The sequence below is a fragment of the Calidris pugnax genome, unplaced genomic scaffold, assembly GCF_001431845.1.
Source record: "Calidris pugnax isolate Ruff unplaced genomic scaffold, ASM143184v1 scaffold18, whole genome shotgun sequence".
In the NCBI taxonomy this organism is placed as follows: domain Eukaryota; kingdom Metazoa; phylum Chordata; class Aves; order Charadriiformes; family Scolopacidae; genus Calidris; species Calidris pugnax.
The window spans coordinates 12,099,753-12,123,816 of record NW_015090812.1 but is presented as its reverse complement, the minus strand read 5'-3'; the positions used below and the strand labels follow the sequence as shown (position 1 = coordinate 12,123,816).

At 39.0% G+C, this 24,064-nt stretch overlaps 1 protein-coding gene across 2 annotated transcripts in view; it reads left to right on the top strand.

Annotated features, from left to right (window-relative positions):
- Positions 1–24,064, top strand: part of ADGRL4 (adhesion G protein-coupled receptor L4) — an 80,247-nt gene that overhangs the window by 18,297 nt on the left and 37,886 nt on the right. For both annotated transcript variants that reach the window (XM_014939467.1, XM_014939466.1), the window contains exon 3: positions 23,772–23,924. In XM_014939467.1, the coding sequence (XP_014794953.1) occupies positions 23,772–23,924 (153 nt within the window). The remainder of the gene's footprint in view (positions 1–23,771; positions 23,925–24,064) is intronic.

The window sequence follows — 24,064 nt, the reverse complement described above, 5'->3', positions numbered from 1 at the left end:
CTCCAGCACCTCGATGTGTTCTTTGTGGTAAGCGCCCAAAACTGGACACAGTACTCAAGGTGAGGCCTCACCAGTGGCAAGTACAGTGGGACGCTCGCCTCCCAAGTCCTGCTCACCACGCTGTTCCTGATACAGGCCAGGATGCTGTTGGCCTTCTTGGCCACCTGGGCACACTGCTGGCTCATGTTCAGCCGACAGTTGACCAACACCCCCAGGTCCTTTTCTGCCAGGCAGCTCTCCAGCCACTCTGCCCCAAGCCTGTAGCACTGCATGGGATTGTTGAGACCAAAGTGCAGGACCCGGCACTTGGCCTTGTTGAACTTCACACCATAGGTGTGTACATAGCATGTACTCAGAAAAAAATCTTAGAAAATTACAGATGTTGAAGTTCATTGAGACTAGAAAACGTGAGTGAAGCCTTTTCTGGGATCTTTTGAGGAAATGTTATAATTAATAATTATCTCCTAGATGTTTTTGTTGTTAGTTCTCTGCTCCATCCTTTGACAGACCAGATGTAAACTGCTTTTGGCCGGTCTGTCAGTGGGCTCCTGTTATTTTCAGCTGGGACATAAAACCTTCCCTCACGTATTTGTTTAAGTAAATCTGGTCACTGACTCTTCCCATTCCCATCCTCCCTGATTTCCCTCTATATAATATCTCTGTCCTGATTGGTGTTAACAGCATCTAGTAATTTAGTATCATCTGTGAATTTAATTCTCAGGCTGTTCATCTCTTTTTCCAGAGCATTAATAAATATGTAAAATAAAACTGGGCTTAACACCAACTCCTGTGGCAACCCAACTGGATACCTCTTCACAGCTCAGTGCAGTACTGTTTGTCATGAGTCATTATCCTTTGTTTACATTCCTTCAGCCAGTTTTCAATCCACATGACAGCACTCTTATCCAAGACATTATAAATTATTTTTCTAATAAGATTTTGTGAGCCACTGTATCAAATGCTATACTACAGCCCAGATATATTGCAGCCACTCTGTTCCTTCCGTACACTAACCCAGAAAATGGTGAAGAAGCAATTACATTTGTCTGGCATGATCTGTTCTTTGAAAATACAAACTACTTATTTGTCATGGTTCCCCTGTTGTTCCAGATGATTTTTACGCTCATAATATTTATTCCATTATATTAGAAGAGATTGAGAGCAATCATACCAGAAGATAACGGCAAGTTCGCACTCTCTCTCTTCTCCTTTTCTTTGGAAGACTTTCAGCAATTGCTGAGATTCACACGTATGGTTTTAGGGCAAAAAGGGCAGCATATCCTAGATGCCTACCCTTCAGCAATGGGGTGTCACATGCAAGGAGTACCAACAGAGTACAAGGAATGGCAGAGATGGGACCAGCTATAACTAGCTATAATCTAGGCAATATGGTCAGAGAGGAACAACAGAAAGCATGGCTGTTAAGAGCGGGAGGAGGAGACTGTCCTGATGATCTGAACAAAAGAAAGGAGCAGTGGAAGTCAAAGACAGTCTCAAAAATGTGAAGCAATTTCACAAGAGAATCCTGGAGTTCTTGGGTCTAGGGGAAAATCCCTAAAATGTCATTCATTCAGTGATTTTTTCTGGTGCTGTTCAAACATGCATGCCATGGGGCTTTGGAAAACAATACAGAGAAAACAATTCATACAGAGTTTCTCTGTATGAATTCAGATATAGGCATCTTATTTGTGCACTGGCTAGTTTGTATCTGTAGCCCATCTCTTCTCATGCCATCTGGGACATGTGGATTATTGGGGACAGGAGCTTTTGCTGTCGTAACACCATGTTTGTGGCTTGTCCCCTACTCAAAATGGAAATTCACGGACAGACCTCACACTGGCTTAACCTGAGAACTGCAGGATCACACTGAGGATCAAATCCTCTTTGTGGAGGGATTACACTTCCTGCCAAGTATGTGACATGGTTCAGTTTCAAGCACATACAGAATAAATCTGTGACAAGACAGACATTTAACATTGGCTTAATAACCAGGATTGTCATGGGAGACAGCTCTCAGCATCTGATGTAGCAAGATCTTCTGGACAATGTCTGCATGACCTTGGGATCCACCCCTCTAAAATAAATTTCTAGGGATGGAGCCCAATGAAGTTTTAGTACTAATTTATATATACTGCACAAGTGTGGATCTGTACAGTTAAATTATACTGGGAGATGACCTCCAAGAAGTCACTTCTAAAGAAACTAACTTTCTTTTCTGCCAGCTCTTGTTACTGCTCTGCAAATCTTCACTGTCTTCTTTGCATCTCTTACCCACGTTGATCCTTGGACTTTAAAACACATTCATCAAAGAGATAACAGGTCTTATTTTGTATATCACTATGGATTATCCTGTGAAAACAATACTACTGAAAATATGTGATGGCTAACTTTTAAGGAATGTGTGGACACTTTGTACGTATGACAAAAATTTCAGTCCAGCTCCTGGAAAAAAAACAACATAAACTTGCTCAAGAGATTCCCATTTCTTGCAGTGCTGAGTGCCTGCCCTGGGAGCTCCCAAAAGCCAAACTTCCTGTGCTGGGGACAATCAGAGGCAGCTGCTCTCACTTCCATCCTGGAAACTAACTGCCAATGCAGTTAATACCCTGCTCAAACTACTCACTAAGGAAAGTATGGGTAATAACCTAATGAGACTTTTTTCTTATGCAACTATGCAAAAACAAAGGAAGAAAATAAAAAAGGGGAAAAAATGTAAGGAAGTTTTAAACCAGTTACAACAGTCTTAAATATTTTGCACCACCTTCCTACTCTGGAATTAAGGAATGTTTAAAGCAGACTAACTTGGGGTATGTCAGCATATATGTTGACATACAGTATATGATCTCAGGATCCAACCCATACTTCAAGATTGCACTGATTGGAGTAATACTCTCATGAATAAAATAATGCAGGATAAAAAGTGTTGTTTATGATTTCTTTTCGCAGCAGATTAGCTATGTACATCTTGTAACACAGTCTGGCTTTGTGGAATATCAAGCACGGCAAGAAACCTGTTAGAATGAATTACATTATCTAGCCAAAGCAACATCAGAAATGTCCTGGAGTCTACCCTATCTTAATGTTGATTTAAAATCATATATTCATATTACATTTTTGTGTCTAGTAAAGCAATATGATGGAGCCTTTCTTTTGCCAAAGTTGTATTATCCCATTTCTCTGAGTTAGGTAAACTGTAATGTGTCTGCTTTACAGATGGGTAAACTTAGCATAAAGAGAGAGAAGCCATTGTTTTCAGTCAAGAATGCCTAAATGTAAGCACTTTCATCTATATTGGCCATACATAGTGGCAGCAGTTCTGAAAATGAGCCTCTTTCCATTCATTTATATGACAGATTATTTTACTTTAAACAATTCTTGGATAAAATACATTAGGCATCCCTAGGGCAGGAACTTGAAATCAAGCCTCCCGCATGAAGAAGCTACTGGCCCAGCTGGAGAGATGTGCTCAGCATGATTGAATTGCTTTTGCCAACAGGAATAGCTTTAGTGGGAGGGATGGGGTGCCATTTCTGCTCAGGTACTGCCTGCAGCTGGGTGATTATGGTGCTTGCTTAGGACAACCTTCAAACTCCTGCATGCTAAAACACTGATGATGAGGAGGACATTGCCACTACCTCTTCTCTTTGTTCTTTTCTTCCTCCTCTCTTTGAATAAAAGTGGCTGCAGCTGTGTTGAGCACAGTACAGGTCCCCATGCAGGTTTTAGGCATATTACACTTATAGGACTCCATTCCCTTGGCAAAAAGTTCCCAGTGAAATTGAGGCATCACTGAAAAATAGACCAGGCTGCGTATTGCTGGCAGGGTCAAGGCAGTCCCAAGTGTAATAAGAAGCACAACACAGGGACTTGTCAAAGTCCTGCTTTTGGTGCCAAAATCCTTTTGTCAAGTTGTGACCAAAGAAGTAGCCAAAGAGCAAGGAATTAGAGTATCCCAGTCAGTAGCCAGTCGTCTCCAGCTGGCATTTTGATAAATGTTGCATAAATTATAGTGTAGTATAAGTTATAGGTATATAAATTATGACTTGTAGAATGGGATATGGACCTGCTGGGGGTTTTAGCCTGCATGTATGGCATAGCCACGATACTGTTTCCGTCATTTTAATAACCTTTATTGAGGAGGTGGCTGATGCTGTTAATGTTACTATCATTTTTCTTTCCTAGTGTGATTTGCTGTGATGACAGTTTCATCGTTTCATTTTGAGTATTTAAGGCTATTAGGAAGCATTTTTAGGCAATCATCTAGTATAGGTAGTTTCAAGCACGCCTAAAGCATATAGGGAGTCACCCGCTTTCACACTGCATACTTCTAAATAAGTATACGACATGCTCTGTGTTAATCTGTGGAAAACTATGGACAAGATCACCAGCTGTGATAAACTGCCTAGCTTAATTTAGTTAGATGGAGTTATGCCCTTATGTTCCAGATGGGGATAAAGCCCAGCATCTTACAATTGCAAAGATTTCAAAGATGTGAAACATTTCTAAGATCATTGAAATCTATATTTTGCATTTCAAAGATAAAATACAGAAACCAATATGTCATCAAACCATTTAATTTTCTTCCAAGTTTGAGAGTAAATTGACGTGAGATCAGCAATTGGCAGGAGAACAAATGAAACATATTGAAAGAGCCAATTTGCTAGTACCAAGGGAGGCAGATGTGTCAGTTTTACATCTGCTCAAGCAAAGTCCTTGTTGCTGGTTTTTCCCCTCCTCCTTTTAAAAAATATTTCATTATCTAAAGGTTTAATTATTAGATAATTGAATAATCCTTTATAAGTGACCAAGGAGCACTCTGTTCATTGAAGAGCCCCTTTCATCACTATGCTGTGATTCTGGCATTTGCAGTTCGTTTGTGGAAATTTCTGATTTTTTCCCAGAACTCATCACACCTGACACACACCAGATTTCAATTGCAGCTGAGTAGTTTCCTGGGCCCCAATACTCCAGATGCCAATTTACTACCTCTTTCTTGAACTAGCTATTAAAAGGGAAGGAAGTGGAAACAGCACTGAGATTTCCACTGACAGTCTGCTTCAGGATATAGGCAGGCATCATGGCAATGAGTAGCAGGAGAGAAAAAAGCAGACAAGGGTAAGTGCTTCCATGTTTTTAAATGCAGACAGCAAGGTGGGACCCTTACATAGTTACTGTCTCTATGAAGCAGGTAGGCAGGCATGAGCTAAGTCTGTCAATAAGTGTTAGTCAGAGCTGTGAGTCTGAAGTGTGGCACTAGTTGTTTTTTGAAGGAACTCATATAGGTAATTAAATGAGTAGTTCTCTGCCCTTGACTTTTCCAGTAACAACTTGCTAGTCTTTATTATCTTTATTGTTAGTTTATCATCCGTCAAATTCTTGTGAGGAGGGTTTTTGAAATGCATCAACAACGTGAGGTAGCACAATTATGTAATTATTAATATTTTATTAATTTTTCGAGAGGTCTGATATGTTGCATGCCCGGGGTGTGTATGAAAATTTGGAAAACCAAAGAATTTCATAAGAGAAGTGGTAGGACTGTTGGATTTGCAGAAGCTTTGTTGCCAAGTTGTATATCTGTGAATCAGATCTCACGTATATATGTATCCTACAAATAAGGAAACTGGAAACATAGAAATAGGTGATTTTCTCTTTTTTGAACTAGATGTCTTCTGTTGCTAGGAGCTTGATACTTGAGTTTTGTTTTGTCTTGTATAAGCTTTGAGTATTAGAGTTGTTAATGTGAGTTCAGGAGTTAAAGCTTTAAGTAAAAAATACTGAATATTGGAAAAGTAATAGTTTAAATAGCTTAAAAATATGTACTCAAAATAGGCTATCACAAGCTTCTTTTTTGTCTGTCATTTTTAACTTAAATTCCATGCTAGATAACTTTTTTCACAAAAGAAACTTTTCTGTAGGGAAGGGTTTGGTCTGCTTGATAGACATGTTACTCAGTTACCAAAAGGAGGGTATCCACTGGCTGGGCTGTAGCACCTTCTCTCTGTGCTTCCAGACTATCCCCAGTGCCTATCAAGGGGAACACCACAGGGCTTAGAAAGAAGTAAGTGAAATGTGTGGCTTCCCCGCAATACCAAAAGCGTATTCAAGGTTAAACCTCCCCACTGCTTGAATCCATAACAGAATTTCTTTTTTAGCTTTGCTTGTTAGTGGGGAAATAAGGTACCTTTCTTGCACCATCCTTCACCCAAAGTAAAAACATTCTAGAGAGTAGTGCCTGAAAGGAAGTTTCTGTTTGTTTCATTTCTTAGGATTCATTGTTTGATGTACTCTTAACCAAATAGGATCAAGGTGCCAAATTAGTTCTTATTGCTACCAAAGCAACTCTTTAGGAGTTTGGATCTGTTTTGTTTGAATCAAAACAGACAAGGTAGAAGAAAGAATTTTGTAGATGGGGAACCGAGACAAAGGCAGGTTAAGTGATTCCCCAGACTTTCACCTACAGTCTATAGGAAAGTCAATAAATGAAAATGAAGCCTGTAAGTCTCTCAAGGTCACCTCTCCAAGGGTGCATCCAGCTCACAACATCTAATTGTGTAGGCGGCTTCAGGAGCATGGATGGAGGTGGAAAATCAGGGAAGGATACTACTGTGTAAAGGAAGGAGCAGGATCTGCCTTCCAGGAGAAGAAAGAGAAACAGAGCTGGAAAAATGTGGTAGAACCCAGCTCTTTTTATCTGGGAATTACTGGGGGAGGAGGAGTGTCATTATGTCAGGGCCGTTGGATTCAGCACCAACGAAAAAGCCCTCAAGTCTCTAGGGACATTGTGTGCGTGGAACTATGACAGTCAACAGAGATGTCTGTATTTGCTAGAACACTTTACACTTGCCTCCTTTGCCCTTTGTTATTGGGGCAATCTCTTGCTGAGCAGCCACCAAAGACGAGATTTCCTGCTGTGCTGATGACTTCTAATTGTGTTATTCCCATTATCATCCCAACAACATCCCTCAGCAGAAATTGGTATGCTACAGCCATAGCCATGCTGACATAAAAGATGTGGACAGTACTTGTTGTGCAGTCCTTTGGAGAGTCTACAGCCCTTCCCTGTGCTTAGTATAGATGGGAAGTCTTCAGTAGCAGCTGGCAAATGTTGAATTATTAAATTGTGTCTACAGCACTTAATATAATTATTGCCCAAGTGATAGTACAGTGAGATAAGCCTGGTGTCGACAAGCAGACTATTCCACCTTTAGAGTTTGGTTAACAGGCTTGCTGTTTTGAAATTCAAGAAAAGTCCACTCTGTCAGGAAGGATTTAAATAGAAAATTAAATGGGTTTGCATATTGTGCTGCATGATAGATTTTTTTGTTAGCCTTCAAAGTCTGCATGATCTAACCAAGCATGTGGAAGTAAGATACATATTTCTGAGAGCTGTTGTAGTTGTTGTGGGGAAGCATTAAATATAAGGAGTTACCCCAAATGTTATTTTAATCCACTAAATATTCTGTACATTAATAATACTGTATGGGGAGGCAGGAGAACAGGGATGGTTGAAATAATTTTTGGCTGGAATCTCATCTGGCTGCCCATTCAGAGGGAATTTACTCTCTGGTGATCTTTTTCTTCCTCAAGGAAACAAATGTAGACAAGAGAGATGACTCCACAATTATGTCTTGACTAGAAATTACTGCGGCAGAAACTCTGTTTCTTTTCCCACCTCTTTCTGATAAAGTGCAATTAGTACGCTGCTTGCCTTTTTCTGTGAGACGTTTGTAGGCAGTGTTATTGTGAAGGAACATAAGCTGCCACCGCAGTCGTTCTTTAAACATGCAGTTGAAAAAGACAGCTCTGCTACGGTGACAGAAAACATCAAAGCAACAAAACACACTATTTTATCTGATGGGGGTAACAATATCTCAGCTAATAAAATGGCTGTCATCCCTGCCCATTGTATAGATAAGGAAGCTGAGGACGTTTGGATGCTCTTTGTTGATACGCCAAGTTGCAATTATCCTATGACAGAGCCCTTCTGGGCTATGATTGATGAAACATTTTGAGGGGGAAAGCGCTTCAATAAGCGAATTTCATTGGATTTGATGATGACACCGCTCGCACAATGGTTGGCAAAAACAAAAACATTTTAAGTAGAACTATGAAAACACAGCCTCATTTAATCTGCCTGGGATGTCCTTGCCACATTCACTTATTTGTATTGTATGTTGGATGTAAACAAGTATAATTCTGAAGTTCTTGTGTTGACCTTTTCTGGCATTGAGATCAAAGTACTGTCTGCAATAAAGATGAGAAGACTTTAAAGACTTCAGTGGCTTGTCAGAGTGTAGGGTATGTTTAAACATAAAATAACACAACCGTGCAGCCTTTGGCTAAAACAGGCACCAAATGAAGTTCTAAAGAAATGTTTTGCTCCTCAAGAAACCCATCATTATCTTGCAGTTTAACGGCCTAAAAGTGGACCTGGTTTGAAAAAAAATTTTTCCTTCTTTCCTGGGCCTTACCTTGCAGAGTGATCCTAATGCTTGCTTCTAACAGCTGTAACATGGATGTCACAGGGATGCCCTATCCTCACTCAAATTCCTGGGTGCATTTAAGGACTGGTAAAGCCCTCCTCTGAACAATAGTCAGTGCTCTGCAAAATATCAGCCAATCTAAAGCATGTCATTACCCTTTTTGCAACAGTGTGTGCTCCTGTCCCATCCCAAACATGCCCTTTTCCCTGGCTTCAGCTGTTACCTATCCCAGACCTTTTAGTGTGTCTCTGGAGAAGATTCTGGAGGTTGAATTTATGGTGCCTGATCTGGAGCCAAGGCAGCTGGAGTAAGAACTTAAGCTGTAATCCAGTATTTTCATATTTAACAGCTTGACCATTTGAAAATAAATGTCTTTTAAACACTATTTTTTTTTTCTGTGCATCTGTCTGTATTTAGATTTGAAATGTATACCCACTCTACTTGACAATGTTTAATGCTTACTATAGCATGAAGTTTGCAACAAATCAAAGCACAGAGAACCTATCCCAACAAATTATTCTGGGATCCTCAGTATCTTGATTGAGCTGGGACTTTTGGAGCAAAACTAAGGATATCCTATAGAACTGCCTGTGCTGGTACGTCCAGAGATGGGTACAGAGGACAAAAGGCAATGTGTTTTTTTTTTTAATGAAAAAAACATTTGATACATGATGTAATAGTTTTCCTGGACTAAAAATAAAGTAACAGTCTTTGGCTTCTTCACTGAAGCGCTTTCAAAAAAAGAACCTTTCAGCACTTCTCCTCATATCTAATAAATGACCCAATTTTCAGGGATGCTTAAAATGCAGTAGAAATCTACCCAATGCTTCTGCAAGTTCAGTTTATTTGATAATCAAGATGTTTATCTTGATTATGTTTGCTTGAACTTAGATTTAGGTACTTAAGTTGAGAGGTTTATTTCAATAAATGAAGGGAAGTGATGTTCCTTTCTCTCTCTCTTTTTTTTTTTTTTTTTTTTTTTTGTGTGTGTGCGTTTTGGGTTTTTTTGAGTGATTTGCTTGGGCAACAAATTTTTAGCATTTCCAACTGAGAACTTTGCAGCCAAGTAGTACTTAGAAAAGCACTAGTGAAGGTTTCTGCATTGCCTACATCTCTGGCAGATCCCCAGCATGGCAGTCTGTGGAAATCCATTAGGATTTACATGCCTTTTTTCAGTACCTTATGACAATCCTCCTTTTCTGTGGCTTCTGCCTTCTTAGTATGTAAATTATAACCCTCACTTTAATCAGCGGCAGCAGTGTTTTCTCTGTGTTTTGTAATTTGGACTTTGTCTCCAAGTGTCTGCTGAGCTGACACAGTGCAGTACTGGGTAAACCAAGTCAAGCAATAGCAAGCAGTGTGGCTCTACAGCACAGTGCTATGTCCAGGCTAATAGAGACTCTCTTTAAAGGGCTAATTGGTCTGGCTAGAGAGTGGCGCTAACATAGCATCACTGCTTGTGGTATGAGCTGCCTCTGAGCTCTGCACAGCCCTCCACTGTGGCATACAGGCATATTTCCACTTGCCAAAAGATACACAGCACTGATACAACACATCTACACCCTCCTGCCTGTAATTACTCCCAGGCATAAAATGTACATAATAACACTTTATGTGGCAGGTTGTATTAGGTAGGCAAACTTGAAAGTGTTTTCAGTTCTGACTTGTGCCGCATTTTAACATTATTCCCTGTTATAAGCATTACTTCTGTCTAAACCTCAGATATGTTTTTAATGGAACTGTTATATTTTTGCCTGCTAAGTGTGTTTCATATATTTGGGATCATGAAGTCCTTAGCCACTGTATCTAAGAATAAACAATCTCACTAGAAAATGACAAAGTTTTGTAGACAACAGTGACTATGAATAAACTGAATATTTCAACATATCATGTAATAACTATTGAAGAGCAGAGTTGCTGGTGTATTCAGGAAGAGAAAAGTCACTTTAGATTTAATTAGGGTGCTATATACTCCCCTCGCACTCAAAATTCATTAAGGAACCTGAACGGTTTAAGTCATTCTTCCATTTGATTTGGAGATAAAGTTTTCCAGATTGTATGCTTTGGCTCTTTCTGGACCTTTGTTTCTATCAAGACTATTTGGTATGAGGAGACCACAAGTTGTATCACTTCAAAACTGTAGGGTTCGAGAAGGAGAGATGAAAGAGGAAATCTGGCCTTTAGAGCAGCCTGGCTTTTGGAAGAGGTTGCTCCACAAATGAGAAGGGCTGTATATTTTTCAAATGAGCAAATTCCACTAAGATGATATTTGGCTATTATATGGGAAAATGACTGTGATTACCTAGGAATCTGCAACCCTTTGGCTGAGCCTGAGCAGTACCATAGGCCTAACTTCTAAGTTTTTGTAACCTCTAATTCCACTTGCATCATTATATTTATCTTTAATTCATATCAGAAGAAAGGAAAGGGAGATGCCCAAACCCTATATGTTTTTATTGTGACTTTTGTTATCAGAAATGAACCACTGGGATCATTCAGTAAGAATATGACTGTCGGTAGTTAAGAGATTTTCACCATGGAGTTAAATACTTACAGCGTTGACAGTAGCTGGAAATACTTCAGTGGTTATTGTTGAAGTCATTAGTCTAGCTGAAGTAATGCTGGCATGTTTTCCCTCTGGGTAGAATTCCTCAGTCTAATTGTCTCCTTCTTGCCAGACCATATTTGATATCTTCAGGTTTGGAGACTGGATGTTTTCCAGTAATTAATGGCTTTTCTCAGTTATAGATTAAAATTATTTCCTTTTGTGAATTAGTCTATTATCCAGTAGTGAAGCTATTGAATTCCAGAGCACTTAGATGGGATAACTTACAAATAGACCTAATATAAAAAACACAGTCACCACGCCACCTGAAAGCTATGTGGGCCACTGTAGAAGATGCTTAGTTCACATGTAATTTTTTACAAGAATGAAACAGTACTGACTTAAAAAAAAAAAGGAAAGAATAGAAAAAAATTAAAAAGTCTATTATTTGCTATTGGTGTTACCTTCTAATCTGCTAACCTTAAGATTAACTTTGAACAATATAGGTCCATGCATTTCATAGACTAGCATTAGGTCACATCATCTAACCTCCTGAATAGTACTGGCAATCAAATTTCATCAAGCTACTCTTGTCTTGAGTACCGTAACTTGAATTTGACAAAAGTACATCATGAACTCAATGTCTCTGATGCCCAGACTAGACTGTTTAAAGTACTTTGTCCACTCAGAGCATAATTAGCCTGTGGTTTCAGAAATCAATGAATACTGTTCCACGATGGAAAAAAAAAAAATAGTTTCTCCTGTAGTCAGTGTTTTATGGCCTTCCATGTTATGCAATTTTTACCACATCTTTTTATTGTATTCTGCTTTCTAAATCCAAAATGGAACATAATACAGATCTCAAAGCTAAAAGCAAGAAATGTTTTTAATACTATTTCAGATATGTTACAGAAAATTATTTTTCAAAGGGCAAAATTTATTGAAGATAATGTAGTACAATGATACCTGCACTTCATAATGGAACGCCTATTTTGAAGTAGCAGATTCAAAAGCATGAAGAGACACTTCTATTTAAACACTGATGAGCTGGGTTGTCCTTTTTACATATGGATCTATCCTTGTTGCCTAAATAAGGGCTTCCTACTAAAGCTCTTGAACAATGTTGTTTCATGATTTAGCAAAAACCTTTTTGGTGGAGTGCAGTTTTTCTTTTCCCTTGCAAAAATGCTGGTAACATAGTAAATGTAAACTGACAGAGTTTAGCTCCCCAGTGCCAGGAGGTAGTCTGGGAATGCGAGATGTAGGAACTGATGTTCATCCTGACTTTCAGTCTTGTGTTTCACTTGCCATTAAATGGGAATTTGTTGAAGAAGCCAGAGAGATCGCGACCTCTGAGTGATGGCCCTTGTGTAACTGGCTGTAGGAGACATCCATCTAGTAGCTGGGGGGTGGATGTGGACAGAGCAGTCCTGATATGGTTGTACTGCCTTTCTTTAGATGCATTTAACATCTGTTGGATACAGTTCAGACAGATCCCAAATTTGGTGCACCGTAGCGTGCAATCTCTTACTGGGGAACTATTTCCTCTACGAGAAGACAGTTACAGATTCATTTGTAATATGCAAAAGGATGTTTGTATTTAGACAAATACCACAATGTGTCATACAAAGTTTATGTATTTTAGTTCAGAAAGGTCTACAAACAGAGTTTTCTGAAATTAATGGTGGAAATAATAAAAAACTAGGTGCATTGTGAATTGAACAACAAATCTGAGTCTTATTTTGCTGAATGCTATTATGCAGTGTTTACTGCAGTATTGGGGGAATAGCTGTATGTAGCATAAATAAATCATGGCATTTATTTATACAAATTGAAGAAAGGGTTAAACAATGTAATCACAATTGTTGCCTCACATTCTGATACATCTTCTTTCATGGTGCAAATTTTATGCCAGCATTATGGTAAATGGAAAATGCAATGGGAAGTATGCAAGAAATTATGATGCAGATATTGTGTGGCTGCAGGTTGTTTGGGTTTGTGGATTTTGTTTTTGTTTTGCTTTTTATATACAGTTCTATTTGCACTGCTGAAATAGAACTCCTACCTGGGCTGCCTGTTCAGTTCTTCAGGGAGCATAGTCATCCACTGGCAAATACCTCTCAGTAAGGGACTGCTATGTCCTTTAAGGAAAATATTCTCATTGTGCATGTGTTGTTTTACATTTCAGCGAAAACAAGTTCTATTTGCACTGCTGAAATAGAACTCCTACCTGGGCTGCCTGTTCAGTTCTTCAGGGAGCATAGTCATCCACTGGCAAATACCTCTCAGTAAGGGACTGCTATGTCCTTTAAGGAAAATATTCTCATTGTGCATGTGTTGCTTGTTTTCGCTGAAATGTAAAACAAGTTAACAACAAAAGCAAAAGCTGGATTGGGAATGATATAATTTAATAATATGAAAGTTTCTAAATACCTCTGCAGATAGCACTGAGAAAAACATTGACACCTGCACACTGCTGGCAGTTTGTATCCAGCATAACCCCATTCAGCTGCACTTCACCTTGGTTTAATTCTGTGTTTTTGAAGGAGGCAAACCAAGAAACTGATGATGCGTCTCAATTGTGTTCTGTCTAATCCTTGGGTAGCAAGCTTGATGCAGGGTGTCTGCCAGGATGTTGAGGTTGCTATCTTGGTAATTAGATCTGTGTGGGATAAGGAAAGGAAGAACAACATGGTCTTCATTCTTGACTTCTGCTCTTGGCAGATTTCGCTCCTTACCTTCTATAAAAGCACAGATGCAGGTTAATGGGAGTCACTCCTTGGACTTCAGCGAGTTTGAGGTCAGGTTCTGTTATGGAAACTTAAACCAAACATGCATGTTGTTCCATTCACTCAGCAGTAAATGCAGAAACAGTCCTGTTGTTTCAGGGCCTTCCACTAGAAGGAGCGATGGAGCAGGTCGTTGCTGTGGGAAAGGGTTCCTCAGAAATAGTTTGAGATGTACCTGAGCTTGCCCTTTAGTTCATGTGTTCATGAGTTTAGTTCACTCGTCTGCCCACTCCAGGGAGGAATTCAGCAGATGGATCTTAATTTCTGGCTCCTGAATGTATAATATGAACCATCCCAAACAAATGATAGTCAATAGTTCCCATCAACTCCAGTTAAAAGTATTTTTAACATACAACTAGGTCTGTGCCTGGATCCAGTGCCATGGAACTCAAATGCCTCAGTGTCACCAGCATTAATTACTTGAAACTGCCTATTGTGCTCTGCAGAGAGGTCCCAGAGCAGCACCGTGAAGATCCAACACGAATGTCTGGGTGCTTCTAGGCCTTCCAGCTACCTGGTGTGGTGGGAACGTAGTGTTGCTGTTGCTATGTGGTGTTCAAGACCCCAGAACTTAGTCCTGTGTGACTGAATGACAAGTCCATATCCTGACAGAGAACAGCCCAATTTCCTACTGCAGTCTTTGCTGCGTGCTTGTAGAGCGTTCAATAAAGCTCATCAGATAATGCTCGATGTTCCTCTGCCTCATTCAAGCTGTGTTGTCTCTCACCTACCCCCTTTTTCACATCTTACTTGACTGTACCATGATGGTGGCACAGTGGTTTTCATATATAAGCTGTAAAGTGGTGATGCATTTCCTGGCTGTGTTTTCTGAATAAATATCTTTCTTTTTTTGTTTTGAAATTTGGAAAAGTGCTGCCTGGAAGTTTTTATTCCCACTTAAAACAGCTTAGCAAACAGTTTGACTTCTGTCTTATCTCTTGCTTGGGACCAAAAGGTTTAGATTTGAGTGGTGGTGTTCCATTCATTCACAGTCTCAGACGGGAGCCTTGGGTTGTTCGAGTTCACAGTACTGCTAACCATGAGCCATGTGTGACTGGAACTGAAAATGGGTTTATTGTTTTATCCCCTCTTATCCACTCTATAATCCAGTCTTCCAGAGAATTCATCCAGTGGTCACTCCTCAGCTCCAAAGCCAGTCTGAGAATTCCAGCAGACCATCCTCATCCATTTTTTTTCTTTTCCATTTTGCTGTCTCTGATGTTACTCTGCTACAGTCTCTCTCCTTCTTTAGCTTTGCATTTTAACAGCTGATATATCGGGCCAGGTGCTCAGCTGGTGAATTAATGCCAGGTTCCTGGGAGGAAGGCAGAAGCGGAGCCTGGAGTGCTCCAGGTGAAAGGAGGTCACGGTCTGCTTCATCAAAGAGTGAATGGCAGCTTCTGGTCCCTTGTGCCTGAGCTGTAATGTGGGTTGTGCTCTTTACCTGCACCCCTGACAGCTGCCCTAAGACCCCGTTCACCACATCAGCAGGGGATGCCTGACCAGCTCTGAGTTTTGCCTGTAAAAGAAGGGGTGAATCTTCATAGCATCCACAAGTCTTTGTGATCCGGTCAGGGGAGGGGTGTCAGCCAGACAATAAATAAGTAGTTTGGACATCCAAACTGATGCTCCTCACTTGCAGCTGCATGGCTCTGAAGCTTTCTTGCTGAATCTCTGCTGGTCAGTGCAGCTCTAAGGTCTCTGGGGTGAGCAGTGGGGCCTGTTGCTGCTGCCTGCAGTGCAGACCCCTGCTCTCCAGAGGAGCAGGGCAGGCAGTGCTGAGAAAAAGGTTGGGCAGGGCCCCTCAACAGCTATTAGTTCCCTCTTTCTTACTGTTGTGCTAATTTGATTAGCCCTTCTTATTCTCAAATTCCTGCAGATGCTTGTCTGGGTAAATGGTTTGTTTCTAGCCAAGGACTAGCTCTTTTAAAGATTGCACACACACACCCCCTTATTCTTCACATATGACTGATCACAAATTATAGATTTTCTTTTTTTTGATACTTCACAAATGTTGAAAAGGCAGGTTGTTCTGTGTGGCTAAACAAATGACAATTTCATCACTGGCATTTACCCAAAATAAATGCTTTTCATGTTTAATTTCTGATGTCTGAAAATACCAGCAAAAGATGAGGGAAGCAGTTTAGATAATATATTAACTTCTCCAAACCTTCTCTGAAGGTTCTGAGAAACTTAACCTGAGTGTGTTTGGAGTAAGTAAGAATGTGTCTTTCCTTCTTTTAGACTGTTTTGCCCTGTTCCTTAAACTGGGACTAAGGGAATTTTTTGTTGTGATGCCCTTTAGTTAAGCCAGACATGAAAGAACTGCTGATTCAAAATCCCCTCTGCGTTACACACATAGCCTGTGAAGAATGTGAGAAAAATATTTTTTTGCTAAACTAAGAACTTTTAGGAGTCCAGCTAGCTGCAGAGCTGTCCAGTTCAAACCAGTTAAAAACTCCTGGCAAGCTATAAAAACATCTCAAGAAGGCATTGTGTAAAACTCTTGCAATGAGGTAGAGAGTTATGAAATCTTAGCAAGACCGAGCTTGCAGTGGCAAAATTTCCTATGCAGCAACTGCATGGTCCCCTGCCCCAGTGTCGGACAAAGATGAATCGGGCCCATTATGAAAGCAATTCATATTTAAATGAGATTTTCAGCCCAGTTCTGCAGTCTCAAGTGGTTTTTCTAAGCATCTGCTCTTTCATGCTGATTTAGACCAAACTTGAATGCTGAATCTTTGGAGAATCATAAACAAATTGTGTTAAATTACCATTAATGGAAACACATCACAAGGAAAGAAAGGCAAGGTTGTTAATAGTATCGCTGTTCTTAACTCAGGCTGTGATGGTGGCAGGCACACAGTCCTGCAGCACAGAAGTAATGTATGTAAGATCACCCACTGTTCTGAGACCTCCAGACAAGCTAAGCACAGCAGGGTGAATAGCACTGGAATTTGTTTTACAGGAAGACTTTCATTTCCTTGCTTTTGAGGGGTTAAGTGAGGCACTTCAAGTACTGTTCTCCCATGAGGGTTACACTAGGGAAGGGTAGTTTTAGTTTCCCCCAGGGGCTCCATAGCAGCTTTGGCAGCAGAGGCTGCTGTCGAAAGAGAACAGCCGGATGCAATGAATCAATGTATTCCCCAGCCGCCCTGGCTGCGTTTCCTGCCTACCCAGGGCTGTCCACTTTTCAGACTACTGTGTCCGATGCTGGTCCCAGGCCCTGTGCTGCCACTACTGTTCTTGATAGACGAGTATGCCCCAGAGGCCTCCAACCTTGGTTTCAAAAGGCCTGGATTGGGGCAAAACTAATTGTTGATGATTTAATTGCTACTTTTTATGTTGCCTAGGGAATGCGCCATGTAGAATGTGAACGTTTTGCAGTATACAGTAACGGCCTCGGTATGAGCCGCTTGTGGTCATTAGTAACATCACGCATTATTAAACTTAAGAAAATTACACCATCATGCCTGTGTTTGTTCAGGTGTGGCTTTCTGAAAATTCAGGTTATCAAACTCAAGCTCTGGCCAGGAGTTCCTAATTCATTAAAATTCTTCTCTGGAATGTTGAGGTGTCAAAATTGTTCACCTGCAACACTGAGATTTCTGGTGCCTGGGAAGCCTGCTGCCTCTCTGGCCAGCCAAGCTGATCAGTCCAGGTCAGATCCCACCAAGTATTCTGGCCACAGCGTAGCCCTGTTGGGGGAGCCAGGACTACAGTCCCTGACAAAGATGTAGAGAAACAAGAGTCTCAAGTGTTTTGCCTGTAGCAAGGAGCCAGTAGAAAGCTTTGGAAGATGTAGGCCTAACTGGCAGATTTTGATCAAAGACTTCGGGAATTTCAGCTCTTTTGGAGAAGAGCCAGGAACATGGAAGTCAAGGGCTGAGGCCACAGGCTGTGTGGCTCCAGGGCAAGCTTTCCATGTGGTGGGCTCCCAGGTAGCAAGCTCTTTCAGCCATGGGCCATCCCACCACAGGAGTCCTGTGGCTGGCTGTCATCAGTGACCAAACTTGAAGTTCAGCGTTGCTAGTTTTCCAATCAGGTCACTTATCGATTAATAAAGGCCATCAGCCTGACTGATGTCAGGTTAGGGAGCCCAGAATATATTCTATAATACAAAATTTTCCTTCTACAAAATTCTCATTTTGCATGGATTGGTGGGGACCGAATAGGCACAAATCACTCTGTTTAACTTGGGTTGTTTCAACATTGTTTGTTAATTGAAGTGAATGGAGAAAAGTTCACTTCAAAATTTACAAAAAAAACCAAAAAATCAACTAAACTTCTGTGTGACTGTGGATCAATATGACAAGTTTCACCCCAAAGCTAGCTCTTCATATTATATGTCATCATATCATCAAAAGTCTATCATGGGGATTTGCTCAGTGCAATGGAAACCCTTCAAAGCTGTTTTGATAAATCTGCTGCCATAAGACTTTCCTTCATGATATTTTTCATGTAAAATATGTAAACGGTATTACAAAAATCTTGAATCTAAAATTGATAATTCAAAGCATTTTCTCATGCTTGTCACAATAGTAACAAATTATTTCATTTTGTAGCTGTAGTTGCCCTGGCATTTTCCTATTGTAGATTATAATTTTATAACCCACAGTATTAAAATAAGATATATGACAGGGTAAAACTTGCACTTTAGAAAGCATATGGAGTATGACAGAATATGATACTTTTTTCCGAAAATCTTATCAGATTCCTCTAGCTTCCAACTGCATCATGGCCCTGAAATCCACTAATCATTCTTCCTTTTTGTATTTCATATATTTTAAAATTTCTAAAAGAATTGAATTCTCTTTATACAAAAAATTTATTCTATCAATGCTAAACAACATTCATATACATTTTACTTAACAATGAACAATGTTACCTGACGTAAGAGAGTGATTGTTCAAACACTGGATCCAATTCATAGCCATCTGTGACAGGGGAAGGCTTCTATCAATGCCAAAACTTCTGAGTGGGGCTACTCAATCCTAAACCAATGGTGTTCTTGTATTAATGAACACATGCAGTTTTAATACAGAATTACCATCCTCAATTAAAATTGAGTTTAAATGGGGCATATCAGCTTCTCAGACTTTTTTTCTTGCTTTTGAAGATCCTTATGCATTTTCAAGTGACTAGGAGAGAAATTATTACGTGCAGCTGGTAGCTCATGCACTCTGACCAAAATTACATTTATGTACAGTAAAATACACAGTACTTTTAAAATGAAAAATCAGTTTTATTTTACACCTTTATCATGTAAGCATCCTACCAATATTCAGGTGCATACATAAACATTCCTGCATCCATCCATCTTTTCATTATTTAATACAAATTTCCTAGGAAACTATTTATGATATTCCTCACATTGGATTGCTCTAAAATCTTATCATCAAAAATCACAAATCTGCCATGTAAAAAGCCAATAACAAAAAAACCCAAACCTACTTCCTCACCACGCCCCCCTAAGATCCTCACTTCTCAAGAGTTCAGTTCCTCAGCAAATGTTTTGTGTATCAAACAGACCTGAATGAGTTATTACCACTTAGCCACTATAATTAAACTTGTCATTTGGCTAATCTTGTTTCTAAAAGTATCCCACTTTTTCATCATCTACTGGGGGGAAAAAAAAAAAAAAAAAAAAAAAAAAAAAAAAAAAAATCTTTAAAGGAATGTGCATCCCTGAAATACTTCTTTAGTGTTCAATGGGTATTTGTGTCAACAATTAATGTATGTGATATAATTAAATTTGGTAGCAACAAATCAGGTGGATTTTATGCCTGCAGTCCTTTAAAGTATCCTCTCTGTATAGACAGAAAATTTCCTTAAAGCAAACCAAAAAAACCCCACCAACACACACACACACATACCCCCCAACCATTTTCCTATCTATTAATTCTGTTGGTTTTTTCCTCACGTATTTTAAATTACAAATCAAATAATATTATAAATCATGTAAAATTTGGAAAATTACTTTAAGTTCCTGGGCTTCACATTGAACTGCTGTCTGAAGAAAAAATTCAAATCGTTTATACAGAAAACTAAAAGATATTTTTTCCATAATTTTTGATCTAGTAAAATATTTTGTATGAAATTAGGCAGATTATTTAAATACATCTAGTCAAACTGTATATTAAACTCCTTGTTTCTCTAAAACTTCTTCCTTGCTTGTCTTTCACATTAACCCAGTACTTTTCCATAGTGAGTGCCACCCTGGGCCTACTTACGTCACTGACTTTTATGTCATTAATTTCAATGGAAGCAGGATGCCGTCCAGTAAATTATCCCCCAGCATGGTTTGCTCAGTATTACATTAGACCATGGGAATAGTAAAAAGAGAGCTCCTTATGAATTTAACTGTTTAAAATATCCATTCTTTTATGTGCAATGTAAGTTGCTGCTATTCTTCTTTGATGAAATTATCAGAAAATGTTCTTCCAATAGGAGAGCCTTCCAAGGCAATATAGTTACCAATAAACCCCTTACAGGCATCCTAAATATTGAGGAAAAATACCAATAATCCGGTAGAGTTAATTAGGCAGAATGTATTCGTGACAACTGCATGAGTCATCTTAATATTGCTTATAAAGTGTTTGGACCACCTGAAAAGCTTTGTAGTACTAAAAAAAAAAAAAAAAAACAGAAAAAAAAAAATCTTTAAAGGAATGTGCATCCCTGAAATACTTCTTTAGTGTTCAATGGGTATTTGTGTCAACAATTAATGTATGTGATATAATTAAATTTGGTAGCAACAAATCAGGTGGATTTTATGCCTGCAGTCCTTTAAAGTATCCTCTCTGTATAGACAGAAAATTTCCTTAAAGCAAACCAAAAAAACCCCACCAACACACACACACACATACCCCCCAACCATTTTCCTATCTATTAATTCTGTTGGTTTTTTCCTCACGTATTTTAAATTACAAATCAAATAATATTATAAATCATGTAAAATTTGGAAAATTACTTTAAGTTCCTGGGCTTCACATTGAACTGCTGTCTGAAGAAAAAATTCAAATCGTTTATACAGAAAACTAAAAGATATTTTTTCCATAATTTTTGATCTAGTAAAATATTTTGTATGAAATTAGGCAGATTATTTAAATACATCTAGTCAAACTGTATATTAAACTCCTTGTTTCTCTAAAACTTCTTCCTTGCTTGTCTTTCACATTAACCCAGTACTTTTCCATAGTGAGTGCCACCCTGGGCCTACTTACGTCACTGACTTTTATGTCATTAATTTCAATGGAAGCAGGATGCCGTCCAGTAAATTATCCCCCAGCATGGTTTGCTCAGTATTACATTAGACCATGGGAATAGTAAAAAGAGAGCTCCTTATGAATTTAACTGTTTAAAATATCCATTCTTTTATGTGCAATGTAAGTTGCTGCTATTCTTCTTTGATGAAATTATCAGAAAATGTTCTTCCAATAGGAGAGCCTTCCAAGGCAATATAGTTACCAATAAACCCCTTACAGGCATCCTAAATATTGAGGAAAAATACCAATAATCCGGTAGAGTTAATTAGGCAGAATGTATTCGTGACAACTGCATGAGTCATCTTAATATTGCTTATAAAGTGTTTGGACCACCTGAAAAGCTTTGTAGTACTGGAGTTTGAAAACTATAGTTGAGCTCCTAGAAAACAAATCCAAAAGAAAAGTTCTTGTATGTAGCCCATAGCTTTTCACTTATTAGCTCTGTTATTTTTCTACTTTGAATGAAGTCCTGCAGTGATCAGTGTCCTTCTCATCTTCCTTGACTACTATCCCATGAGCTTTTCAAAGTCAGCACATGGTTTTGTAGGATCTATGACACTTGCCCAAGACCCACTTAACTTGGCACCTGAAATAGGGTAGTCCACTTCTTTTGGTCATGACAAAGGTCTCAGGATCTGGGAGCAAATTGGCATTGTAAAAGAGCCGAACAGAGACATACAGAAATTATATTCAAACAAGTGGATGTTGCTACTGAGATTTGTAAAGTGTTCTCAGGCTTGGTCTCAGCAGTGCCACATGCCAAAGTAGATTTTTTTTCATATTCTCATGCCTAGTTTTTGAGCTTGGATTAACATTGCATTTATTCCTCCCTATCATAATTTCACTCTAACTAATTTGGTTTTACTTTGGCATTCTTTAAGTGAGATCCAAATCATACACCTCTGCTGTATTCTCATGAATACCAAAGCTGTAGAACAAATATTGTTGGCGTTATGTTGGCAAAGTGCTTTTATACTTGGATTCCTCATTAAATAACATTCCATTTTAGTTATAATGAGCATAATCCATTTGATACTGTTGACCAAAATTCCCCTGAGGAAAGCTGCAGTTCTGAATTTATATTTGCATCTGTGAGTCAACTGAGTAACGTTCAAAATCACGTCAGACTTCAATGTCTGAAAAATGTCCTTTTCCAACATTATTCTAGGGGTTGTCACTAAGTTATATTGCAGAAATGTATTCTTGCAACGCTTTACAGCTCTTGGTGTACTTTAATCTTGCCAAGTCCCTTGCTTACATGACACTTTACTTATCTGTACCCTATCTCTGTAAACACCTTATGAGAACACTGACCATCAGGAAGCAGAAGCACCTTTCTGAAACTCATCCCTGGCCATCTTTTCTAAAATCATATTTCTTCTCTCTGTCACGCTCCTTAATCGTTCCTCTTCTGCAATAAATTGTTATTTCTCTCCCTGTTAGAATTCTTTCCTGTCATTCATCATGTTATGAGTGCCTTTTGCTTGAGAACAGGAACAAAATCCCAGTAGACTTCAGGAAACCTTTAACTCTTTTCCTTTCTCACCATGTAGAAAATAGAGAACTTCACTCAGAGTGTTGTCTTCTTTGGGAGAGTTTCGTTGATTTGTTTGTTTCAGAGTCTTGGGGTGCTTTGGGAGAAATGGGCTATTTGGAAGGATGGAATTATCAGTATTGTGAATTAATCTGTTTCATAAATAGAATGTTTGGATAAGGAAGCTTTTGAACTTTTTCTCAAGTTTGGTCTGAAAATTATTTAGTAGACAACAGTGACCTTGGAAGATTCTGGAGAGGAAACAACTTTATTGAGTCATTGCCGAAGATCAACTATAAAGTTAAAAGCATGAGTTTATGATTTTATTTGACCTTTGATTGAGTTAGCTCCATCCCCATGCTCACAACAATAGCACATGCCAAGGCTCCACAGAGAGGAAGTAGTCTTAAAACTTGTATATATAGTTCCCTTTTCATGTATCATTGGGGACATGGATCAGCCCTGTAAAATAGATCATGCAATTTTGCAAATACAAAACTGATGACTTGCACAGCAATTGTTAAGAAGTAAAGATCAAGCCATGAATCTTGTTCACCTGTTTAAGATCTTTGGGATAACTAAGAAAAAAAAATATACTTGAAGACTCAGGTCAGTTTGTAGGACAAACTTTGTAAATCTGTTGTCTGGGACTGCTGAGGAATACCACAGAAGGTCTTCAAAAACAGGCCAGAAAAAAACTGTCAGTTTAGCTATGTTATTAGGGAATGAAATGGACAATTTTTTATATCCTTGTGAGCTCTGTTTTCTATGATGCTAAATTCCCAGATGCATCCTCGGGGTGACTCTCTACCTGTAGATTTTTGGGCAGCAAAAAATGTTATCAAATGTTATGGCAGAACTTGTACTTGTCTCAATCCTTTATTCCAAGTGAATATCCAATTAAGCCTTTCACTTCAGTATCCCACTGGTTTTCTCATTTGTTGACTCACACAGGATGAGGGCAGAAGTGCTGCTGAACACCTGATTACATCCTTGGCAATGGGAAAACTACATAGACAAACACCAAGAGTGCCAGCTCAGCATTCAAAACTTAGATAAATAAAAGCTTAATTTGGCCTCTAGTATTTTACTTTACTGTTTTCTTCAGTCGGCAAATGCAAATATATTTCTCCATAATTTATGTCTTGACAGATGATAATGAATGTGAAAATGCTACTCAGCCTTGTGGAGAGCATGCCAATTGCACAAACACGGTGGGAAGTTATTTCTGTATGTGTGCACCTGGTTTCAAATCCAGCAATGGTCAACAAACTTTTGTACCTAATGATGGAACCTCCTGTGTGGGTAAGTTATTAATGTCTGCCAGCTAGCTTTACGTTGTCACTCTTCTCTTATTGCTTCTGTTAATTATAGAAATCCAGCAAAATGCTTTCAGATTTGTGATGTTTGCTGCCTGGATATAAAATTCCCACAATTTGGACTAC